Source organism: Haliaeetus leucocephalus, unplaced genomic scaffold (assembly GCF_000737465.1).
Source record: "Haliaeetus leucocephalus isolate CR32 unplaced genomic scaffold, Haliaeetus_leucocephalus-4.0 Scaffold228, whole genome shotgun sequence".
Classification (NCBI taxonomy): Eukaryota; Metazoa; Chordata; class Aves; order Accipitriformes; family Accipitridae; genus Haliaeetus; species Haliaeetus leucocephalus.
In genome coordinates this window covers 17,525,544-17,547,778 of record NW_010972664.1, presented here as the reverse complement: position 1 = coordinate 17,547,778, position 22,235 = coordinate 17,525,544, and the positions used below count along the sequence as shown (strand labels likewise).

Here is a 22,235-nt window from a genome sequence, read left to right as displayed (position 1 = left end):
AACTTTATAAGTTTTTCAGTGTACTGATTGGTTATCCATATTTAGTTAACATCAGTGGTGAATGATTATAGTGATGGTCATTACTTAAAATGCATACTGCTTATTCCTCTGTTCCAGTTCTCTCACTGATTCAATGAATTTATGTCAGTCTCACTTTTCTTGCTGCAAAATTGTTTTGAACACTGAAAGAGAATTAAGGGTTTTTTTACATTAAGCTCTTCATTGTCTTTGTAAAACTTTGAAGAGTGGCAAATAAAAAGTTTCTTCATCACAGAGTAAACAATGTTACTGGATCTAGAAACTGTTTTGCTTGTTACAGGACTGGTAGGTAATATCACAGTTTTTTAAACTTTATCTGAATTTGCTGTTGTGCTTAGCATGCATTTCCTCCAGGTGAAGTCAATTTAGTCTTTGTGTTTTCATGGTTAGCTGAGATACAGAGTTAAAATAAAGCATCAAACCGATATAAACAGTTACTACTTACACAGTTAATCTATCAAAGGAATGTGCAACTGAAATATTAATATTGAGAAAAATTGGAAATTGTTTCCTTATGCCATATTTAACAGTACTTTAATTTTTTTCCTGCCTTAACAGTTTGTTGCAGCTGGAGATCACTTAGTTCACCACTGTCCTACTTGGCAATGGTAAGTAAAATCAAAAGAATTACAGAAAACTAGCATCCCTACCCATGCTTTGATGTGTTTCCATTGGATGCAACTATACAGTTGTCTCATTTCACAACAGTAACTATACAGTTGTCTCATTTCAGAACAGTACATGGACTCTTCCAGTAGAACTTCTGCTGGTTTTGTGATGGTTTTATGATCTTTAAGTCAGGCAGGACTTATTGCTCTGTGTAGCAGTAGTTGAGATTTGTTTGTTTGTTTGTTTTCCTAAAGTTTTAGAGGAAATAAGCTAAGTACATAGTGTGAATGCTTTCAGTGCTTAGCTGCAGTAGCAGCATGTCTCCCTGAGCTTGTCCTGGTGATTGGTGATTGAAAATACAAAAGGCATGTGCAGCTGGAATTGCTAGGAAGTAGTTGTAATTGGTATATTTTAGGCAAGCATTTGTTAATTAAATATGTTCAAGTTGGCCAACATCAGATCACTTTGTGCAGTGCTTGCCCTTGGAAATCCATTATCTTTTATGTACAATAAGGGTGCAAATAGGGTGCTTCCTCATGTTTTACTGGTATCTTGCATTATAAAACTAATTAGTGCCTAGATGGGCATTGTCTGTGCAGTTGGTATCATCAAGGTTCTTGGCTCTATACTGGGCTGTGAATTACTGGAGGAGGAATTACTGTGCCTGAATCATTGTTTCTTGCCCTTTTACTGTCTCCTTCAGAGAAAACATGATGTTGAGTCTGGCCTATGTGCCAGCAGTTTGGAACAGGCTATTTAGAATGTTACTCTTATTTCAAACCAAAAACCACTGAAGGTGAAAGCAAATGCTTGAGTAATGTGAACTTGGCAAAGATTACTTGAGCTGTAGTGACTATGGGCAGGTTTTATATTTATAGAGGTCTATTTCTTGCTTTTTCTGAGGTTGCTTTCTTCATACATTTGGGACTATGTTGTTGCTGATCCTAGAAAATTTCATATAGACTAGATTGTCCTGTCACCCTGTCTTTGGCCATCTCAAAGTGAAAGTAGTTTTTGAAGCAGAAAATAGTTTTGATCCAAACTCCATAGTTTAGGGGTGGCCAACCTTTTTGACCCCATACCTATATCAAAGCCTTTGCATAGGGAAGAGTAAAGGCATAGCAAACAGATTCTGAGAATAGGTCAAGAGAGGTATATAAAATGTTCCTGATAAACACTGAAAATAGAAGGGTTCTTTTGTTTGCAGATCATCAAATTCTCAATCTTTTATGGTGCACTTCATTTTACAGGGCTTCAGGAGAAGAACTAAAAGTCAAGGCTTATCTGCCAACAGACAAACAGTTTTTGGTAACTAAAAATGGTAAGGCTGAAGTTTAAATATAAGTATTCTTAGGATTGATAGCATGGTTGACTGTGCTATCAACTCTACTGATTGTCTGTATTGACAGGGGAAGCAAATATCTTGCACTTTGGATGCTTTGGCTTTGCAATATTAAAAAGTTTTTCCTGCACATCTAAAATCTTTTCCTTAGACCAGTTGTTAGCAGGGCTTTATACTGGTAATACAGCTTGCCTTGGTGAAGTAGAAATGAAGTTTAAACTTTATAAACCTCCTTGTATGTCTTTCCTTTCTCCTGTCCGTCAACTCATATTCAGTGTCTAAAAGGAAAATGTTTATTTTCCTGTTTCTTTTGGAAAACTCAGGCTATTGAAGTGTTCACAAAACGTCTTTCACAATGACACGGATACTTCTACTTCAGATAGTAATTAATGTCACTATCCCTGTCAATAACAATAATATAAAATACAGTTTTAAATAAAATATTGATCAGCTTCATGGTTGTGTATATATAATACTTGTGGTGACTAGCTTTTTAATGAATAAGAAGGCTAACATCTTGGCACAACCACGGGGAAATCGTTTTCTCAGAAGATATTGTATGAAAATGTGTCAAAGATAATGCCATTAGATGAACCTTTAGTACTAAGAACAGCCTGAGCAGATTTTTACCTGCAGTGGGTTGCATTTTATACTTGGATTTCGCTTGTTGGCTTTTGGAGTCTTGCAGTGCACTATCATGTGAAAATGCTTACAGTAGTGTTGGATGGGCTTTCCTAAGATGGTCCTGATGGCTGGATGGCCAGGTGATCTACTTTGTTTCTCTCCCCCCGCCCCCACTTCCAGGGTCCCTCATTGCTCTGATTCTTCTAGATCACATTTCAAAATAATGTGTTTCCTGCTGATGGTGACACATTGGCCTACCACCTGAGTAAAAGTTGTGGGCTATGGGTGGAGGCCAGGAGCTGTCCTACAGACCTCATTTTGGAAGTCTTTGGAGAACTTCTCTTCACTGTAACTTTCACACCCCTCTCCTCCCTTTCTGAAAGGTCTAAGGGCAATTTACAAATTCTGCACTTCATGCAGCAGGTTTTTTTTTTTCTCCATATTAGTACAAAAGGAGCATTTTTAACATAGTCCTTGTTTATGATGTTGGATAATGCCTGTTTTGCCTTAATCATATCTGCATTCTTTCTTTGACTATTTTCTGAACACTTTGTATGAATCTGTACTTGAATGGCTCTGTAACGCATATGATTGTAGTTACTGTAAATAACACATTAATACTAATCTCTTCCAAACTTCTAGATGTTAATTTATAATTAAGCATACCTAATACATCACATAAATAGCTAATGCAAACTTTTAGCAGAATTCTGAAGACAAATCAGTTCAGTAAACTGATGCTAAGCCAGGCAAAGTTGTAGTTAAACTAAAAGTTGTTTAGCAATGTGAAGAAAACAAATAGGTTGTTTCCAGTTGTTAGCAAATGAGAAGTTAATTCTTTTCTAATCCTCAAGAGTGTGGATGAAAGTGCTCTAATGGGTAACAGAAGAATGAACTTTTAAGGCCACTGCAAGAGTTGTGCTGTACATGAAATAAAATATCTGGTACAGCACATAAACATTTTTTTTAAGTTCATGCTTTTGCAATTGAAATATACCTTTAGGATTCCTTAAATAAGGATGTATGAGAGACTGCCACATTTCAGAAGGCCTTGTAGGATAATTTCTTGCTCCAGTCTGGTTTTGTATAGGAGTGACTGCATTCATTTTGTTTTGCGATTTTTTTGCAGTGCCATGCTACAAAAGGTGTAAGCAGATGGAGTACTCGGATGAGCAGGAAGCAATTATAGAAGAAGATGATGGTGATGGGGGATGGGTAGACACTTTTCACAATGCAGGTATTCAAAGTCTTTTTTCAGACTTTGCATTGGTAATCTGAAAGATTTTCAGTTTCCACTCTTAGAAGGTAAAATCTTTCTTATATATAGATGACTGTGTACTAGTATCTAATCTGGAAGAAATAAGTTGTGTTGCCAGCTACCCACTTGATGGGTACAGGACTGCTCAGGTGTTTAACTGTATGGCTGTGTATGCCAGAAACAGGCTACTTTTCAGAGGTGTTAACAATAAATTATTTCAGTATTCTTTTATTAAAGTTCTAGGAAGTTATTTTAAAAAATGAGCTCATTCCTTAGTAAGGAGATCCTACGAAGAGAACGCTGGTTTAAATTAGTTGTTTGAAGAATATGCAAATTTCTCTTTTTTCGTAAGATTGCATGTGAAGCACATCTTTAAGATAAAGATGACCTCAACTGACTTAATTATTTCAGAGTTTCCCATTCTGTTGAATTGTTGGATTGAGCTAAAAGGGAGAATCATTAGAAAATGAATATTATTTTAGTATCTGAGGTCACTGGGTGAAGGAGGGCGGGGGGGTGGTGGCACTAAAAAGAAAGAAAATACTGTTAAATACAGAGACGAGTGTGGGAGATGATCCTTTTTTACACTAAGTCCTTAGATGAGCTTGTGTTTATAAAGAAGTCTAAAAATTACTGCTTACATGAATCTATCTTGTTAGCTTTTCTAGCACAGCCTCTTAAAAATCCTTTTGTTCTTTTCTAAGAATTGGCAGTTTTATTAGTTTTAGTCTTTTTCTTGATGTTCTATCGTGAGTTAATAAAATCTTTCAATGATGGTTTCTCCACCATTTCCAAACCTAGAAGGTACTCCACTCAGTTTTTACTTTTTGATGTAAAATTTTTGCTGTAATGTGGAAGAAGTTCTCTGAACAGTTCAGCCAGGCTGGGGAGAAAAAGGGTGAGAGAAGATGCCTTTTATTTCTGTAGATGTACATTTTTCGTCACTGGCGATTCTTAAATCTATCACAGTTCATAATTGAACACCCCACACCAAAGAAATCGTTTGGCATAGCTTTGTCATATCCTTGAATTAAGGATGCATTCTCCATCCCTGCTGTGGATAGGCCCCTCTGCCAAGTTTTTCTTTTTAGTGTTGACTGGTTTGGGCACCATGCTGTGGTAGCACAACTGTAACACTCTGACTAGACCTGGCCAGGTCTCCAAATGCTGTCAAAAGAGATTAAAAAAAAAAAAAAATCTGTTTCCACCCATCTGTATAGATGTCCTTTATAACTCCACTTTTTCTGGTAGGAAAAAACATATGTAAATGACCACACAGCCACTAGAATTGCATTGTTTCCAAGCAGTGTTCAACTGGCATTCCTTTTCTTTAAACAGTTATTTCTGATGAACAGTTACTTGATACCAGGTTCATTCCTCATAATGATGTAACTTATTTTCCGCTGAAGAGTTAATTAGATAAACATACTGTGTCAAAGCAGAATCTTGTCATGTGTCCCAAAGCGTACGGAGTGAGAGCTGCAGTAAAACTAGAAGGCTAATGGGGAGGAACTCAAGAGCTGATACTACTGTGATTTGGCATGTTTTTTACTCTGACTTCCTCTTGGCTAAAAGCATTGAGTGTTCTGCTACATTATGCTTTGTCATGAACACCTTGCTTTCAAGATGCTTAGAAATATTCATAAACGCATGCCTTGCTCATGAAGTTGAGTTCCATTATTGTGACATGAATGCCTATCCTGAACTCACTTTTATGCAAAAATTCCTTAAAATAAAAATCCAAATTACTTTGCAGTGTTCAATCAACAAAATTTGTATGACGTGCAAGAGCTGTGCTGTTGTGCTCCATGTTACTGGTATGGTTTGTTTATGGATGTCCAGCCCCAAGCATGCTACCAGTACCAAATAAACAGCCCTTCAAATATCAAAATTGTTGTGAGATTTAGCTTTGAAAGGTCATACGTTGCTTTCTGAAATCTTTTCAACCTCTTTCTATACTATTTAACAAAGAAACAAGCTTTTTTAATGCAAAATTCTTGTTCAATTAACAGGTATAGTGGGTGCAACAGAAGCAGTTAAGGAGATCACACTAGACAGTAAGGTACTTGTTTCTAAATTTTCCTCTTGCTTTATTACAGGACCTAAAGGTAATAGAAGTCTTACCTGCAGCAATCTAGTGCGGCCTGTGAAAGATTAAAATATACTTTGTCACTAGGTGTGTTGCAGATATACATTGACCTTCAGAGAGCCCATGATATTATTCTAAGTATGTGCATCTCCTTATTACTATGTGTTTACTGAGGCAGTGTTCTTTTTTGGAATGTCTTGTGCCAGGCTTCTACAAACTGAGAATGAAATTCTGTTTACAGTAATAGTGCACTGTTGTGTCTCAAGAAATCTTTGGAGATCCAGCATAAAGAAATTTTTATATGGAAAAATTATGTAGGGATGTAAAGTATTTCTTTGTAATCTTTAATACTGCAAGCAGAGTTTTTAATGCATTTGGTCCTGTTCGACAGGCTTGTGCCCTCAAGTTTAGAAGTACTAAAACTGCTTAAAGATATATGTCTTACAGAGTCATCAGTTTCTGCACACGTTTCCAAAAAGTCACTCTGCAGCAGTAGCCAAATCTGAAACTTAAGTCCTCATGAAACAGAACAGGTGGAAGTACTTGAAATGGAAATGAGTTAGTTAACATGTTTAAGAAATGTGGAGAAAGTCACAGAGACACAAAATGCTTTTAAAGATGAGTTGGTTGTTAAAGTGGAGTTGTGTCTGTGTGCTATGAGAGTTTGTTAAACCATCCAAGCACAAAACTTTGGATTCTAAAAATTAGGAGGAAAGAGAACAGGCTGCCGCATGCTACCGCACAACTGTAAACAGCTCAGAATGCTATTGATATGATGAACTGTGAAGTACGTGTATTTCAAGTGAGACTGTGCTGAACATAGTAAAAATACCACTTTTTCACAAGTCAGTAACATAAGGGTGGAAGAAGCACTCTAACGAATACTTAAAGGTGATCACTATTTCTGTGAAACACAATACTTGCAGAAAGTTATTGTGATTCATAACTGCTGTTGTGTGTTATGAATTGGACTTCACTTATATTGTATGTAGAAAAACTTGCTTGTTGTACAGTACTTAATTTCGTGGACCACAGGTCCAATCCAGAAGAACAACCCTCTTTCTGCTAATGTTCTGTTTGCCAAAGCACTTCACAACTTAGTTTCTTACTGATTTGGAGTTTTTTTCAATGGGGAAACCAGCCACCTGATGCTTACAATTAGAGCAGCCTCTAATTGTAATCATTATTTGGAGTACTCTCTTAAAGTCTTCATGAAACCTGTGTAAATCAAGACCTCCCTCTTCTGAATTTCACTGGGATTATCCTGTTGGGTTCAAATGCTATGCGTAGGCCCACAATGCCCAAAAGAGAAAGTTGGCTGAGGGCTTGTACTGTATTCATTTCTGTTGGACTGTGCTTCCTCAGACAACGATATCAAAACGTTATATCTTTTGGGACTCCTGTGTTTTAAAAACAGTTATGGAACTGGATGATGGTCTTCGTCATATGATTTAATTTTAGGTAGTCCTGTGAGCAGCAGGGATTTGGACTCGATCATCCTTATGGGTCCCTTCCAAGTTGAGATATTCTGTGATTCTATGAAAACTGCTGCACAGTTGGCTGTGGGTTAGGACACACAAAATCTTAACCTGCATGTACTAAACATAGCTGTTTAGTCATTGCCTGTCATTTGAGATAGGTGGATTTTTTGAAAAGAAATTATGGGCTGTTTAACACCATGCTTATTCTTCTTTGCTTAGGACTTGAATCATTCCAGATTACAAAGTCAAAGGAGAACTTTTTAAGCGGATTTTTAACATCATACTAGGACTTTGAAATTAAGACTGGTTAATAAGCAAATAATTGAGTTTAGTATAGTCTTCCTTAACATTGCAGAAATTATGTTTCTGGTTCACTGTATGTATTGACTGGACTTATACCTTGAATTTTCTGGGGCTGTTAGGCTGTGTAGATGCAGCAGTCTTTAAAGCAGTGTTTTCAATTTAACTTCTAAAGGATGATATAAAAATACCAGAACCTTCAGCGTCTTGTGAGGATGATGATGAGGAAGATGAAGGAGAAGCTGCAGACATGGAAGGTATTTCCTTAAATTGGGTGGGACATGCTTTATTTCAGGCCTTTAACTAAAGCAGTACACTCTAAGAGAACACTACTCTTCATGGAATGCATGCTGACAAATTCAGCAGGCATATGCTGTTTATCATCTTTTGTATGGTCTTATTGATGCATGTTTACTCTAACTTGTGTGCTGAAACCTGTGTGAACGTTAGTGACTGGGAGATTAATTTGGATAGCAGAACAGATCCAAGCAAGTATAAATTAGGGATTTAGCACAGCTTCCTTCCTGCTTCATACCTGCACTTAAACTCAATCTGCCTACTTAAAACCACTTAAGGGTTGCTCATCATGTACTTACTGTAGGCTTGGTCAAATTTGTATTAAAAAAGGTATAGTGTGGTTTGGGGATTGGGAAGTCTACCTGAATAAAACATCTTTAGATACAAGTAGATTGTTTTAAAGGAGTTGTTTATGAATGAGAAATATGATGACTAGCTACAAGCTGAACACAGAATTTTATGGGTCTTCTTTTCAGAGTATGAAGAAAGTGGGCTATTGGAGACAGATGATGTGAGTGAACAGTTCTCTATCTTGTCTGTTACAATGCTTATCACCAATATGAGCACAAGCAAAGTAAAAATAGTGATAACAAATGGATGACATAACAAGCTTGTTATGAGCAGTGGGATCAGTGAGCCTGGTTTCCTATGGATTTGTCTCCTGCCAACCTGCTGCAGTAACCTTGACTCTTAGGTCTTCAAAGATTTTGATCACAGTAATTTTGCTTTTTTTTTTTTGCTTATCCTTTTCGGTCTGCTTACACACAGTGCTGTATTCGCAAGAGATAAAAAATGCAGTGGTTGTTCTTGAGGCTTATATGTGGAGGATGAGTGGCTTATAGGTTCAATAGATTACATTGATGCACCAGACTCATGAGAGAAAACAGAGGGCATCGTTATTTGTGGTACTCTGCTAAGGTCTTAATGAACCTGCATAAACTGAGACCTCTGTCTTCTGAATTTCATTTGAATTGTCTGTTGGGTTCAAAAATTATTGGTGAAAGAAGGGAGGGGGACGTGACAATGTAGTTGCATGGTTCTTTAAGAAATCGGACCTTTTTTAAAAAATAAAAAAAAACACCAAAAATAAAACAAAAAAACATTTGGTGGGAGAGAAGCCGATACTCCTAATTTAAAGGTAAAAACAAAACCCAAAAGCATATGTTTTTTAATGCTTACTTAAGAACATTAATTTCGGTTTTACAGCTTTACGTAACTACTTAGGATGGGAAAGGAGGGAACTGGAACAAGACTATACTAATGTTGTCATTTTTACCTTGAACCAGGCAACGCTTGACACAAGACAGATTGTAGAAGCTAACAAAGCTAAAGTTGATGTTGGAGGGGAAGATGCTATTCTACAGACTAGAACTTATGACCTCTACATCACTTACGACAAATATTACCAAACTCCAAGGCTCTGGTTATTTGGATATGATGAGGTATAGATATGTTAGGGTTTTTCCCACTTCTGTGAAATTAGATTCGCTGTGTCAAATAGCGAGGCTATTTTGTTGCTTATTCATAGTTGAAATTTAAAGGAAAAAATGGTGAGAAAACCATTATACAGTCAGGGCTGCAATCAGTATTTACGGTACTTTCAGGAAGTAGGAACAATTTCACTGAAAATTGTACTGTGTAACTGAACACATTTAGAAGGAAGGAAATCATGCTCTGTCATCTGAGTTTGTTAGCTCTGTAGACCTAGTAATAACCCCAGTGAATTTAATCAAGTAAATAGGTATGTGTTTTCATGATCTTCAGAGGAAGAGGATTAGATAAATCACTCTTCCCTTTAATGACTAAGTTTATTGAGTTAAAGTTGGCTAGGGCTTACAGCTGAAATACCTAGATGGGAACCTAGATAGTTTTCATATATGTTGACTTTACAATTCACCTGGTATAGTAGAACCAAAAAATTGTGCAGTACTGTTTTTATACCATATAGATTTTAACACACTCAGTTCTTTCAGTGTACCTTCAGAACTGTTGTATATTAGATAATTATAATTTATGGTGCTTCATCTATTAATGATGTTGGAATCTTTTGCTCCTTCTCAGCAATTCTTTGTTAGTAATGCTTTTGTTCTCGTGCTCCTTTTTCCCATATAGCAACGGCAGCCTTTAACAGTAGAGCATATGTATGAAGATATCAGTCAAGATCATGTCAAGAAAACGGTGACCATTGAAAACCATCCTCATCTTCCTCCACCTCCCATGTGCTCGGTTCATCCATGCAGGTAAGATTTTCTTTCTGGTCTGATTCGGCATGCAGACACAAGGCACTTCACTGGTCTTGCTCAGGATTTGGTTCAGGTTTTCTGGACACATTTACACAGTTGGCTGCCATAGTGGTCTGTTAGCTTCTGAGGGTGCTCTTCTGAGCACTTCTGAGTGCTCACTGCTGCAAGTGTATTCTGCAGTTAGAGCTGTCTTCTCTGTTCAACTTGCTTTTCCTCCACTTCCCTACAGACTCCAGAAGATGGCAGACTACTAGAACTCTATAAAAGAAAGTTCTCCTATACTTTAATTCGCTGCTTTTTGGGGAGGGTAAAAGTATAATGTATATTTTGGGAGTTGAAAAAGCTATTTGAACATGAAATAACTCTTTCTTATTTTGTAATAACTACCTTCTGCTCCCCTAGAAGTCCTTGAAATTTTACGCTGATAAATAGAGGTCCTCTAATTGCCACACTGAAATATTTGTTGAACACAACTGCAGAACACACTTGTGTTTTCAGGGTCTTTTCTGTTGCGTTTTCCACATTTCTCACCCAAGACATAGGGAGTCTGTAGTTTGACTAGCTGCACAGATATTTTTTTCTAGGTCTTTGAAAGGTGTCTTTCATCTTAGATGTAGACCCTAACATCCTTTTAGGTATCTTAGTGATACAGAGTCAATATCTTAAACAGTGTAACTCCTCAGCTTCTTGATAGTATGAAATTCTTAGAGATAGGAGTTTGGCATTTTATCTCATTTTTAAAAAAGAGACACCCTTTGTAGTCTTGCATATGTTTAAAAAAAAAAAAAGTCCAGGTTGCCCCTTTGAGTCTTGTAATTTCTTTTGACTTAAAGAAGCACTTCATGTCACTAGCTGAGGTGTCAGTAATCAGCTTGTTGTTGACAAGCTTGTAGTAGTTTTTGCAGACTCAAAACATTCTTGTTTCTAGTTTAGGAATTATTTGATCATAAGATTAGTCTTGGGAAGGGTATACTATTCTTTAGAGAGAGAGCAAGGGAGCTTTGCACCAAATAGTTTACGGCTGCTTTTGATCTTACTATGAGGATGTATATTCATGGGCTTTGTAAATCTGTATCTTGTGTTTCTTCCAGTTCATAGTTCTTTAACTACTGCTTTACAACAGTCTTTGCTTTCACCAAGCAGGCAGGCTTTTCTCTGGACAATATTGAGCAGAGAAGCCATTGTACAACTGGGAAGTAGCTTTTTTTCCCCAGTTTAGCTGTCTTATAGAAAATCTTGAACTGGTAAAGTTTATTGTAGGTCTTTAAATTCTCAGGTTTAAGTCTACACTGACACAAAAGGCCTGTGAAAATGTCAGTCTCAGTGCTCAAGAGTACTACAGGAAGCGGAACTTAGAAAACTGTTAGGAAAAGAATAAAGAATAGAACAGAAAACAGCATAAGACCTCTCAATTTGTGGTACCACCCACATGTTGCATACTGCAGTACAGCTCTGGACATCTGTTCTCTAGTCTGTGAGATGGAGGAAGATAAACTGGAAAAGATACAGAGGGGTTGTCCAGGATAACTGAGGTTATGAAGCTCTTTCCCATAAGAAATGATTAAATAACCTGGGACCCTTCAGCTTTGGAAGAGGCAGCTGAGAAGGGAGTTCAGTGACCTTCATCGTGAATGGTACAGAAGGTGAAATAATAGGTGTTCAGGTTTTTTCTAATAGTAAAACTGGTGGTATTTGAATGCTACTTACTGTGCCTAATTAAACTAAATATTTATTTAAGCAATATGATGTTAATGAAAGAAAAATTTGTCAAGAGTTGTTAAAAGCGAAGTTAGCAGAATGCTCCAGAATTAGAAAGTCCCTGGGTTACATACTGCTGGAAACTAGTAGTACTTTGGGGGAAGCATTACTAGATGCTTGCTCTGGCCTCTTTCTTGAGCACGTACTGTAAGATAACAAACAGGATGCGGTAGACCTTTGGTTTGATCCAATAAGGTATTCTTGTACCTTGTATGAACATACCAGTCTTAATATGTCAACCTGTTAGTGACTTTGTCTTACTGTTTGCTGTCTGCAGGGTTTTGGACAAAAAAATGGATGCAGCTTTTTGTGCAACTAGTGTTTTTGAAGGAGTGTCAGGTGGGATGAATGTGGGAAGGCTTAACAGGCCTAACTAGGAAGATGATTAATAGGAGAAAAGGAGGAAAAAAGGCCTGAAGCCACGGCTTAATTTAGGGATTGCTGGAAGCCCAGCTAATAAATTGGTTGGGAAGAGGCTCCTGTTGATGGTTGCAGGCTGGGAGGGCACTCTCAGAAGAAACAAAGATGACCCGATATTTGGGCATGACGGCCCTCACTGACTAGGTAGACCTGTGGGTTTTATACTGGCCTGTGGCTGCAATGCAGTCCACTTAATTTTGTGAACACCTTTGCAGAGTAAGAACCAATTTAATGCTGGTCTGTGAATTTGGATTGAGAGTCTTCACGGATGAGAGCTCTGTGTGCATGTTCTCCCTTCTTCCTCTGAAGCCAGTGAAGTGCCAGTGCCTTTGTTATGTATGTAATCCACGTCTACACTTGAAGAAATGGCTTGCATCATGGCACTTGTTCCAATTAGTCTTTTAAGCATGAAAGAGATGATTGATATCACAATGAAACAGATTTGTTGGTGGCCTTAATTGTGGAGGAAACTGCCTAGTCCTTCTCAGAAAGCAATCTAATTGACCAGCAACTGCTTAACATTGGAAATGTTTGAAAAGGTCATCTTGAGACTGAAGAATGAGGCTAACAGCGTATCTAAGATGGAGATTTTAAGTTATGTTCTGTTACTCTCTGAGGTGAGCTATTCTATTTTCTTAAATTGGTGTGGCTAACAGCTAATAAGGTCTGGGCTTCTGAGGTGAAAAATAATAGCTGAAAATGTTGTTTTGTTCTTAATTTAGCTAGGAAGTACCAGTGTTTAGCTAACTCTGCTGCTGTTGCTTCCATGCACGTTACAAGAATTGTGTAATGGAGGGTATTTGGATGGTCCTAAACTTATTTGACTATTTCTTGTGACGTGTCTATCTGTCATGCGTCAGAGAAAGGAAAGAAACAGCAGTCTGGTGCTGCTCTCAGCTGCTTGAGATTTGCTTCTATTTTGAGTAGTTAGTTGAAACTGTTCATCTTGCAGCTCTGCTCTAAGTTATATTTCTTGTCAGCATTTTTATGGTACTGGAACATAGTCAACTTCCTCATTAATTGCTGTAAACTGGTTTAATCACAATCCTCAACTTTATGTGGGTGTTATGAAGGGACTATCAAACTAGTTAACTACTAAACACATTTACAATTATATCTGAATTACTTGCACTAATTCCAAGGGCTTATTTTTCTCTGTTTTAGAATAAATGGTGATAGGCTTCTGAACTCTTTTTTTCCTTCTTATGTACTTTATGAGTATCTGGACGGAAGTGACTAGAGGCAACTGGAAGGATCAGTGAATTGTGTATTTTAAGGTTAACTGACTATTGCAAATTCTGAATGTTTCTCCTAATGATATTTGTGGTTTTTTCCACACCTGTCTGATTGTGTGTGAGCAGTTACAGACACTGAATCAAATTCATAGGTAATTTTTTTTCTTGAAAGTACACTTTCCTAAAAAGTCTTGCATTTTACGCTCTGTTATGGAAGCTTATAGTTGTTACCCACTACACTGAAAGCCCTGTGGAAGGCCTTTTATCTCTAGGAACTGCAAGGGAGGGGGAATGAAAAATTTCTGTAGGGCTTTTTTCCCCATATGTCAGGAAGGCTTTTATTTTTTACTTTTACTTTCTGATGGTACATATTTCCCTTTCAGCAGATACTCAGATAATGTCAGTATGTCAGCTGTGCTGAATTCCAATGTGAAGTTGATAAATATTTTGACTGACAGCTTTGGTCAGTTGCAAAACAGGAGAGGCATTCTCCAGCTGGAAAGCAAACATTCCTGATGAGAGCATAAAGGGTCATCTAATCAATCTAAGAAATCAGCTTCTTTTTTTTAACCCTTTAATGTATAGTCTTAACTCTGTATATCTTAGTTTGTTTTCAATAGGAACAGCAGTATTTCTGACTTGGAATATGAATAGTAACTCGCTTATATTACTTGAACCACCTCAAGAGTTGGCTGACATACCTGAAAGTAAATTAGGTGATTTTTAGTAGAAGTTTTAAATGTCTGATCTATTTGATAGCTCAAGTGATCTACAGATGGGTCCTGGAACAAGCACTGGGGAGCATGTAGTGTATTTAGTCATCTTAAGAATTACTTCTGGGGGACTTTTTATTCAGAAGTAAAAAAAATAAAATAAAATTGAGACTTCTAGATAGCAGGATATTTTAGATGATATTTCTCCCAAAGTTCTTATTTCTTTCCATTGGGGGGTATACATATTTCATATTAATTCCTCAAAATTTTCTTATAGAAGGAAACTGAAAACAGGAAACAAACTTTTCAAAGTTTATAAAGCATCTGGAAAGCTTTTCAGAGTAACTGTATGACAGTAAGAATGACCGTTACTGTGGCTATTATGGAATTGCAGATATCTAACTAGTCCTTAGAAAACAAAAAAGAGCAAATGTCATTAAGATGCATGAAGTTGAGCCGGTATCCTGTTAAAGACTTCTAATAGCTGTAGGGTGACCTGTATTCTGTGCCAGTACAAAAAATAGTCCACCGTTATGGACAAGGTCAAAGCTTAAGTTTTGAAGGTGGCCAGGTTCCTATAGGGAAGCAACTGGCCTTGGCACCTGATAGGGCATGTGTTCTTCAGGGGCATCATGAGGATCCAGAATTGGAATCAACTGTGAGGGTTAGCTGATCTGCAAAGACCAACAGCACAGTGAATGACAAATGCTGACCTTTAGTATCTCCCCAGACTTGCATGTTCCTGTTTACAATGTGTCTTGGTAACTTTGCAACAGCTTCCTTCCTGGTATTTGCAGTCGCTGGCAGCATGATTAACTTTGAAGGTAACTACTAAATGCCAGTTACTGATCAGCTATTTAGATTTGCATGGGCAGAAAGTTACGCAAACTCTGCTTACCACTATTCCTTGTTCTCAGTAGGCACGTAGGTTGTTTCAGGATGGGTATTTTAAACTACTACTGATAACTAGTTTGCAGTGTTGTGTAGGTGGATGTCTATAGCCCTATGTGTCCTCACCGATAAAGGTTGCCTACAGAATCATGAATTTAAAACAGAGTTGAAGTACAGATAAAAGTAAGATGAGTTATACAACCTGGGAGTTTGTGTTAAAAATATATAAATAAAACATCAGCTAACCATATGGTAGTTCTCCCCTCTGATGTTGTATGTTCTTCATCCCCTGGTTTATGGGGTATAAGAACTATCCTGAACACAAGACCATTACTTCTGAACTGTAACTGATTGTGAAAAGATTTGAAATCTTCATCACTGGAGGTATTCAAAACCAGACCAGACAAGGTCCTGAGCAATCTGTTCTGGCTTACTGCTCATTGAGCAAGGTGGTTTGGACTAGATGATGACCAGTCTCTTCCAACCTTAGCTGTTCTGTGATTCCATGTTATATTCCCAGGATCAGCTTTGTACACAAATGTTTGTGTGGTTCATAGTGGTCTGGTATGTCACTGATGACTTAATGTCGAAACACAGTGACCTGAGGAAATGTTTTCCTCCCCTGTAATGCTTTTACAATAAGTTACGTGAGAGAAGCAGCTAGCTTAGAAACACAGAACCCAAGTTACCGCTGTAGCCAGAGAAAGTTTCCATACCCTGTCAGTCCAAGAGCAACAGTTCTAAATTTCTGCAGGGTTGGTTTAGCCTGCCTTTCTTAGGAAACTATGAATTTTATAAGTGTTTGATACCTTGTAAGCTCTACAAATATGAGTGCAGCAGAGGCAGCTAAAAAAACTTGCAACAATTTCTAGGCATTTTTTTCAGGGGTCATTTGGGAACTTCTGGTGGCTTACTGCTGGTGAGGATTACCTTCTGGGGACTTACCTGGTGGCTTCTGTGGCATTTAGCAATTAACAGTTACACTAGTGACAAGCAATATGTATTGATTCATTATAGCACTCAGTCTATGCTGTAGCATAGAACATCTTTCTCTTTCCTTGTGAAAGTAAGGAGTTGGCAAATAGTGTTACATTCATCATTTAATATTAACTTCCTGTTATTGTTGAGATTTTTTTTCCTTAGTAAACTGAAAGCTTCCTCTTGCTGCTTCTGAAGCTAACAGTCCAAAACTATTTAATTTGCCCAAAACCTAATGTTATTGAGATGAAGAGGTAGCTACATTTTCCTTAAAGTATTTTCACTGTTTCTGATCTGTTTCTCAGGCATGCAGAAGTGATGAAGAAGATCATCGAGACTGTTGCAGAAGGTGGGGGAGAACTTGGAGTTCACATGTATCCTTTTTTGTTACTACACAGTATTCTTGGAGATTTCTTGCAGTGTAAGGAGCTGTTACCTCAAGGTTCCTAAGCTAAAATGCAATTGTGTGTGAAAGCAGTAAACAGCTGTTTGTGGTAGCGCTTACTAGACTTCTGGGATGAGCTCCTTTGTGCAAACAAACTCTGTTAATCAGTTGTTGGGGGGGGAGGAGGAGGGTGGCAGGAGCAATGGGGAAAGTAGGTAGGAGTGAAGGGACAGGATTGAGCCCTTATTTGTAGGGATGTGAGGGAGGTAGCTATCAGTATGAAACAGATCCCAGTGTAGGAGGATGAAGCTGGAGGTTCATAGGCTCTGGCTAGAGTGTAATCACTCTTCTTGGTACAGCAGCTTCTGTATTAGATTTGAATCTGAGATTCATTTCTGAAAGGTGTAGAGGTCCCATTATTCTCTACTCTGCATGTGAGCAATATCTTGGTAAAACATTCAGCTGGCAAAAAAGCAATGAAAATTACTGAAATAGTTCTGAACATCAGTATCAAATGCCTCACAATTAGAATTTTCTTAGTGAGGTGACTGTTCTCAGTTATGCTTTGTAGTAATTCATACTGTGCTTTCTGACTGAAGTAACCTCTGTGTTAGAAGCAAGTATGTCCTTTCAAAATAGTGTTCTAACTGCTTTTGCTGCTATAAGCGAAGCAAGGGGGGATTACTGAGCAGCTATAGGCCCTGAATTAGTAAACTTCTCGTTCACTGTACGAGTTGAGACTTGCTCAATTTGTGCAAGCAAGCAACTGAAACTGAACTGCAGAATAACTTTTTCTGGCAAGGTAGTTCAAGTCTTTTACTCCTCAATAGTTAGAAATAGCTTATTTTCAAGATTTTAATTACTTTTTTTTTGCTATTGCTAAACAAATTGAGGGGGTTTTAACAGGCAATTTCTTCCCACGTTATCATATAGTTTGTCCTTGCCAAGAAACGGTCCGTGAGACTGACATGCCAAAATAGTAGGTTTTACTTCTATCCAGTACCAATGTAACTTAATTATCAGTTGAAAGTAGTGATTTGTTTTAATTTTTCTGTTCGCTGTCTGCCTCAGTCCCAGGTGCACAGACACTTCAGTTTTATAGTTATCCAATATACTCCAGACTGCAGATTCAGGACCAACATGCATTTGGAGGTGATATACACAAGGGAGATGAGGAGGGTCTCCTCTGCAAAGACAGACTTCTCAGCTTAGCAAAGCTAATCTCTCTACTTTCCCTCATCAACAGGAAGGAGCTCTTTTAAAGGATAGTTCAGAACAGGAACCTATTTCTTTTTCTGAGTGACTGGAACACTGAAGGAGGAGCCTGCTTTCCCTGCAACTACAGGCAGGTAGCTAGGGATTAGCCTTGCTAGGTGCAATTCACTTTGTCATTTGTTAATAACAAATATTAAGTATGTAAATGGGATTGTAAATGTTTGTGTGGTGTTTGTAAGATTTATTGAAAATAACTCCTGGTTCCCTGCTTTAACTTAAAACAGGAAGGTCTGTATGTTTGGGCAAGCATCAGATGTCATTACTAGAGTTCTGCTGTATTAATTTCCCAGTTTCTAACTGTATAATTGCTTGGTGTTATTTTCCTATTAGCAAGAAATACAGTTGAGCAGACCACTGAATTTGACTTCTGCTTTGTCTTACAGGATTTCTAGCTATTGCAGATTTTCCTTAACAAGAAACTCAGGTACCTTCTTATTTTCTTGAAATTTGTACAGGCAGTCATTCCAACGATAGAATATGACTACACGAGGCACTTTACGATGTAACTAAAATAAGACATGTCCTCCTCTAATTATCAAATCTTTTTTTAAATAACCCATCCATGTGACTTATACAACATTATACATAATTTCTGTAACTAATCTTTTATCAAGTTGATGCATTAAAATAAAATGTTCCATTACCAGCCTTTTTAATAAAAATCTTTGTGTGTAATATAAATAAATCACTTTCATTCCTACACAGCCACTGTACTAAGAGGTGGGATTTTTTTTTCTCTGCAGTTCCTTCAATTTCCTTTCAACAGAAGACTACTTTTGTCTATATTGGAAGCTAAAATCTACTTTCCTAGTAGAAGACTAATGCTTTTGGCTTCATTGCCAATTCCTGAAAATGTGAATTTATTTTTTTTTTCCTCCCATTTAAATTCACTTGAGATCTGTGTGGTTTTTTCATAGTTATGAATGGTTATGTTTCCTCTAGCTGGAGGAGGATTTCGAAAGCTGAAAGAAAATAAGTGATCATCTTGTTAGGAAAGTTTGACTACATATTAAACTAAAATAGCTGTAACTAACCAGTCTTTGAAAGGCGATTTAGATTTACACTTGAGCAAGACTAATGTTTTGAAATGGAATTTTTTTGGAGACAAAGGAGGAATATTAGTATGTCGTCTGTTCATCTTGTAATAAAGACAAGAACAGTCTTATTGACAAAATTACAGCTTGGAGGTAAAGAGAGAAGATCACTATGGTAGAGGAAGGTTCAATATGTTTACTTGTCTGCCTCAACTACACTAACTGGTAGTCTAGGAGCATGGTTTCCTTTTTAGGGTGAATATGCATGGGGTTGTTTATGAATTCAAATATTGCAGGTGTATCCAGGCTTTAGCAGCCACTTTCTGCCCTGTAAAATTTGTTTTTCATTAATGAAAATGTGATGAAAGCACCATTTTTTATATATATATATATACACACACACACATATATAGAAAAGGTTCACATAAACTCTGTTTAGCTTTCAGGACAGCATCTTTGTCTCCCAAACATCCAACTTGCATTGTGCAAGGTCATCTGCAGCTGGGTGTCTGCAACTGACTGAATTCACTGTTGGGTAGGAGGGCTGTTCCTTGTCTTGGCACAGCTGGTCCCTGTCTTGGCTGTCCTCTGTACCATGCTGTTACTTACATGAGATCCTGTAATCATGTTCTGTGTACTGTGCTTAAATTGGTTTTCCTCTTTTGATAATCTATCTTCGCTTCCTCTTTCTTGGACAACATCTTAAGCAATGTCTGCATAAGTGAAGAGTAATGCTAGCTGAAACCTCTTAAAACTTAACCACACCCACTGACTCATGCCATAGGATTTTCCCTATCAACCTAATTTCTAAGATGTTTTGGGTTTTTTGGTAACAAAGGAAGTAGCTGTCCTCCACCCAACAAATAGGGGGTTTTGGAGGAAAGCAAAGAGGGAGTATGACTTAAAATAACCAGCAGTGATGTTTGTTTTTTGTTTTTTTTTTTTGCTCTCTCAGAATCTTTTGAAACATCCTTTTCCCTAGAAGGTGTCTATTTTCCTCCTTTAGGAAGGTGAATTAGTCTTTCACTGGTTTCCAGTATGCTGAGTTAACAAATAACAATTCTTCTTTCCTGGGCTGTTGACTGAAGTAAGTGGCGTGATTTTTTTTTTTTCTAAAGTATAAATTAATGAAGGTCTTTTTCTGACAACAGCAGAACTGAAGAGAACTTGCCAATGGCTTCCATCAGCACCATGATATTTAATGTCTTGTGGCATTTGTAGGACAGAAATACCTAATATCACAAAACCTGGTGCTTGGTGACTAATATGTGGTGCTCTGCTTGGCTGGATATCAAAGTGGCTGTACCTGAGCAAACAAATTTGGTTACACTTGCAGCAGTTGTACTGTACGTCAATTCTTTTCTCCTGTTTGGGACTAGTATTAAAAATTCCTGTTAGAAGTGAAGATTGCTGCTGTAGGAACTGCTATAAACATATGCAAACATAGTGACCTCAGTTTTAGCTTCTGGCAAATCCTGCATGGTCATTAATTGTCTGAATTTTCCCTCTACATCAGAATAGCTCCTGAGAAGTTCTGCCTTCCTGGAGTCCCTTTCCCACTGCGCATCTTACAGTTCTTGTGGCTCTTCACTTGCCTTACTAGATCTCTCTCTCAATCTTGGACTTTGAGTACATTCTAGTTTACAGGTGCTGCATGCAGTGAAGATGTGGGTGAAATTTTTATTCCACTGAATCTGAACCAAAGTTATACACAGGGAATGGGTTATGATGCAAAGGGAATAACCTTACAGAGATTTACAGTAATGACCATCACAAGCTCTGTTGTCAAACTTAAGATACCTAGGCCTCAATTTACATGAAATAATTTTAAAATACAAAAAAGACTTGCTTCCAATAAAAAAAGAAGAAAAAAATCAAAGCAGTAACTTCCAAAAAATACATGGGAAATGCAGTTCTGTATTTAATCTTCTAAAAGTCTAATCAAAGTCTAAACTATAAATAATGAATGGTGGAAATAGTTAAAGAATGTTAAAGAATGAGGGCAATTTCAACTTTGACCTTCTGTGGCTGCATTTTTAGGTGTGGGAAAGTGGAGCTTGTTTAACCAGCTTGCTAACAAACAGCCTGATCCATTGCTAGAGAACTAGAATGCCTTGAATTTGTCTGAGTGTTGTAAAGTCCATAGGAACAGATGTAATTTAGTGTCATATTATGCTAAAAGCTTACTGATCTCATGTTTCTTCCTGAAACACACCTGTCTGCTTTCCTACTGGAAAATAACCTTCTCTGCTAGTAACTTGTAAGAATTGTTCTAAGTCTACCCTTTTTTCCTTTTTTTTAACTTAAAAAAAAAAAAAAAAAAAGATACCCGGATGTAGAAAATGCAACCATATGAAAGAAGAAGAAGATAATTCATCCAAAGTATCATACCTATTGTTGGAAGTAGGTATGTATACAACTTGATAAGAGGCTCTCTTTTTTGATAATCCACTTTCAGTTCCAGCAAGGCTTTATGATAAAAATATGCAAATCTTCCTCATTGCAAACTCTTGCAATCCTGTACCACATGGTTAACATTGTATTGTGGGCACTGATATTCTTACTGCTTTTATTCCCTACAGAAAGGAAGCCAAGTTGAATATGCTGTTAGACTGACTTAGCATGAGGGCAGCTGGTCTGATTTAGCATATCAGTTGTAAGCCTGGGCAAATAAAGAAATCTCTTGGTAAAGAAGACAAACTGGAACACAGAGAACATAAACATGGTTTAGAGTAGGAGGAAAATCTTTGTAGAGCCAAACTGAAAATTTTCTGGCAAAAATTAAACACACAGAGTAAAAAAAGGCTTCTTTTGAGTCAGTCAAAATTTTGTGTCGGACATTATTAATGTAGTTTTTGAAGAGAGGAAGCTAGTGCATCCTCCTCTTTCCTTGTTCCTTAAAATGAATTTTTTCAGACCAAAAGCCAGTGGTCTTAGACAAATCTGTTAATGCACTGAAATTAGATTTTACAATATTTAGAGGATTCAAATATTTCTTTTTCTCTGAAACTGTTCATTGAATTCAGCATTTCTGTGCAAATAGTTTTGGGTCCTGCTAAATAACTGGGTTTGGCAAACATATGGACTGGAGAAACACCCAATTCTAATCAATGACACTTGCTTTTCTCCTAAGGAAAAATACAGGTTTAAAACACGTGAATGTGTTTAGGTTTAAATCAAAATTTTTATCTATTTTCTGAAGCTTTTAGCACCAGAGCAGTCTGAAATGCTGTTCTACATTCTTACTGCCTTGTAGTGTGTGTA

General features: G+C 37.3%; 1 protein-coding gene across 11 annotated transcripts in view; it reads left to right on the top strand.

The window, feature by feature from the left end:
- ATG3 (autophagy related 3) overlaps window positions 1-22,235 on the top strand; it is a 28,628-nt gene that overhangs the window by 5,961 nt on the left and 432 nt on the right. For 2 of the 11 annotated variants that reach the window (XM_010567398.1, XM_010567396.1), the window contains exons 3-12: window positions 598-647; window positions 1,899-1,969; window positions 3,744-3,851; window positions 5,885-5,934; window positions 7,918-7,999; window positions 8,516-8,550; window positions 9,326-9,481; window positions 10,152-10,279; window positions 16,583-16,626; window positions 18,321-18,361. In XM_010567398.1, the coding sequence (XP_010565700.1) occupies window positions 598-647; window positions 1,899-1,969; window positions 3,744-3,851; window positions 5,885-5,934; window positions 7,918-7,999; window positions 8,516-8,550; window positions 9,326-9,481; window positions 10,152-10,279; window positions 16,583-16,626; window positions 18,321-18,349 (753 nt within the window). In that variant the 3' untranslated portion in view covers window positions 18,350-18,361. Of the gene's footprint in view, window positions 1-127; window positions 325-597; window positions 648-1,898; window positions 1,970-3,743; window positions 3,852-5,884; window positions 5,935-7,917; window positions 8,000-8,515; window positions 8,551-9,325; window positions 9,482-10,151; window positions 10,280-12,675; window positions 13,355-16,582; window positions 16,699-17,908; window positions 18,247-18,320; window positions 18,584-22,235 lie in introns of those variants that run through there. The other 9 variants (XM_010567393.1, XM_010567390.1, XM_010567391.1 and 6 more) reach the window with 8 other exon arrangements.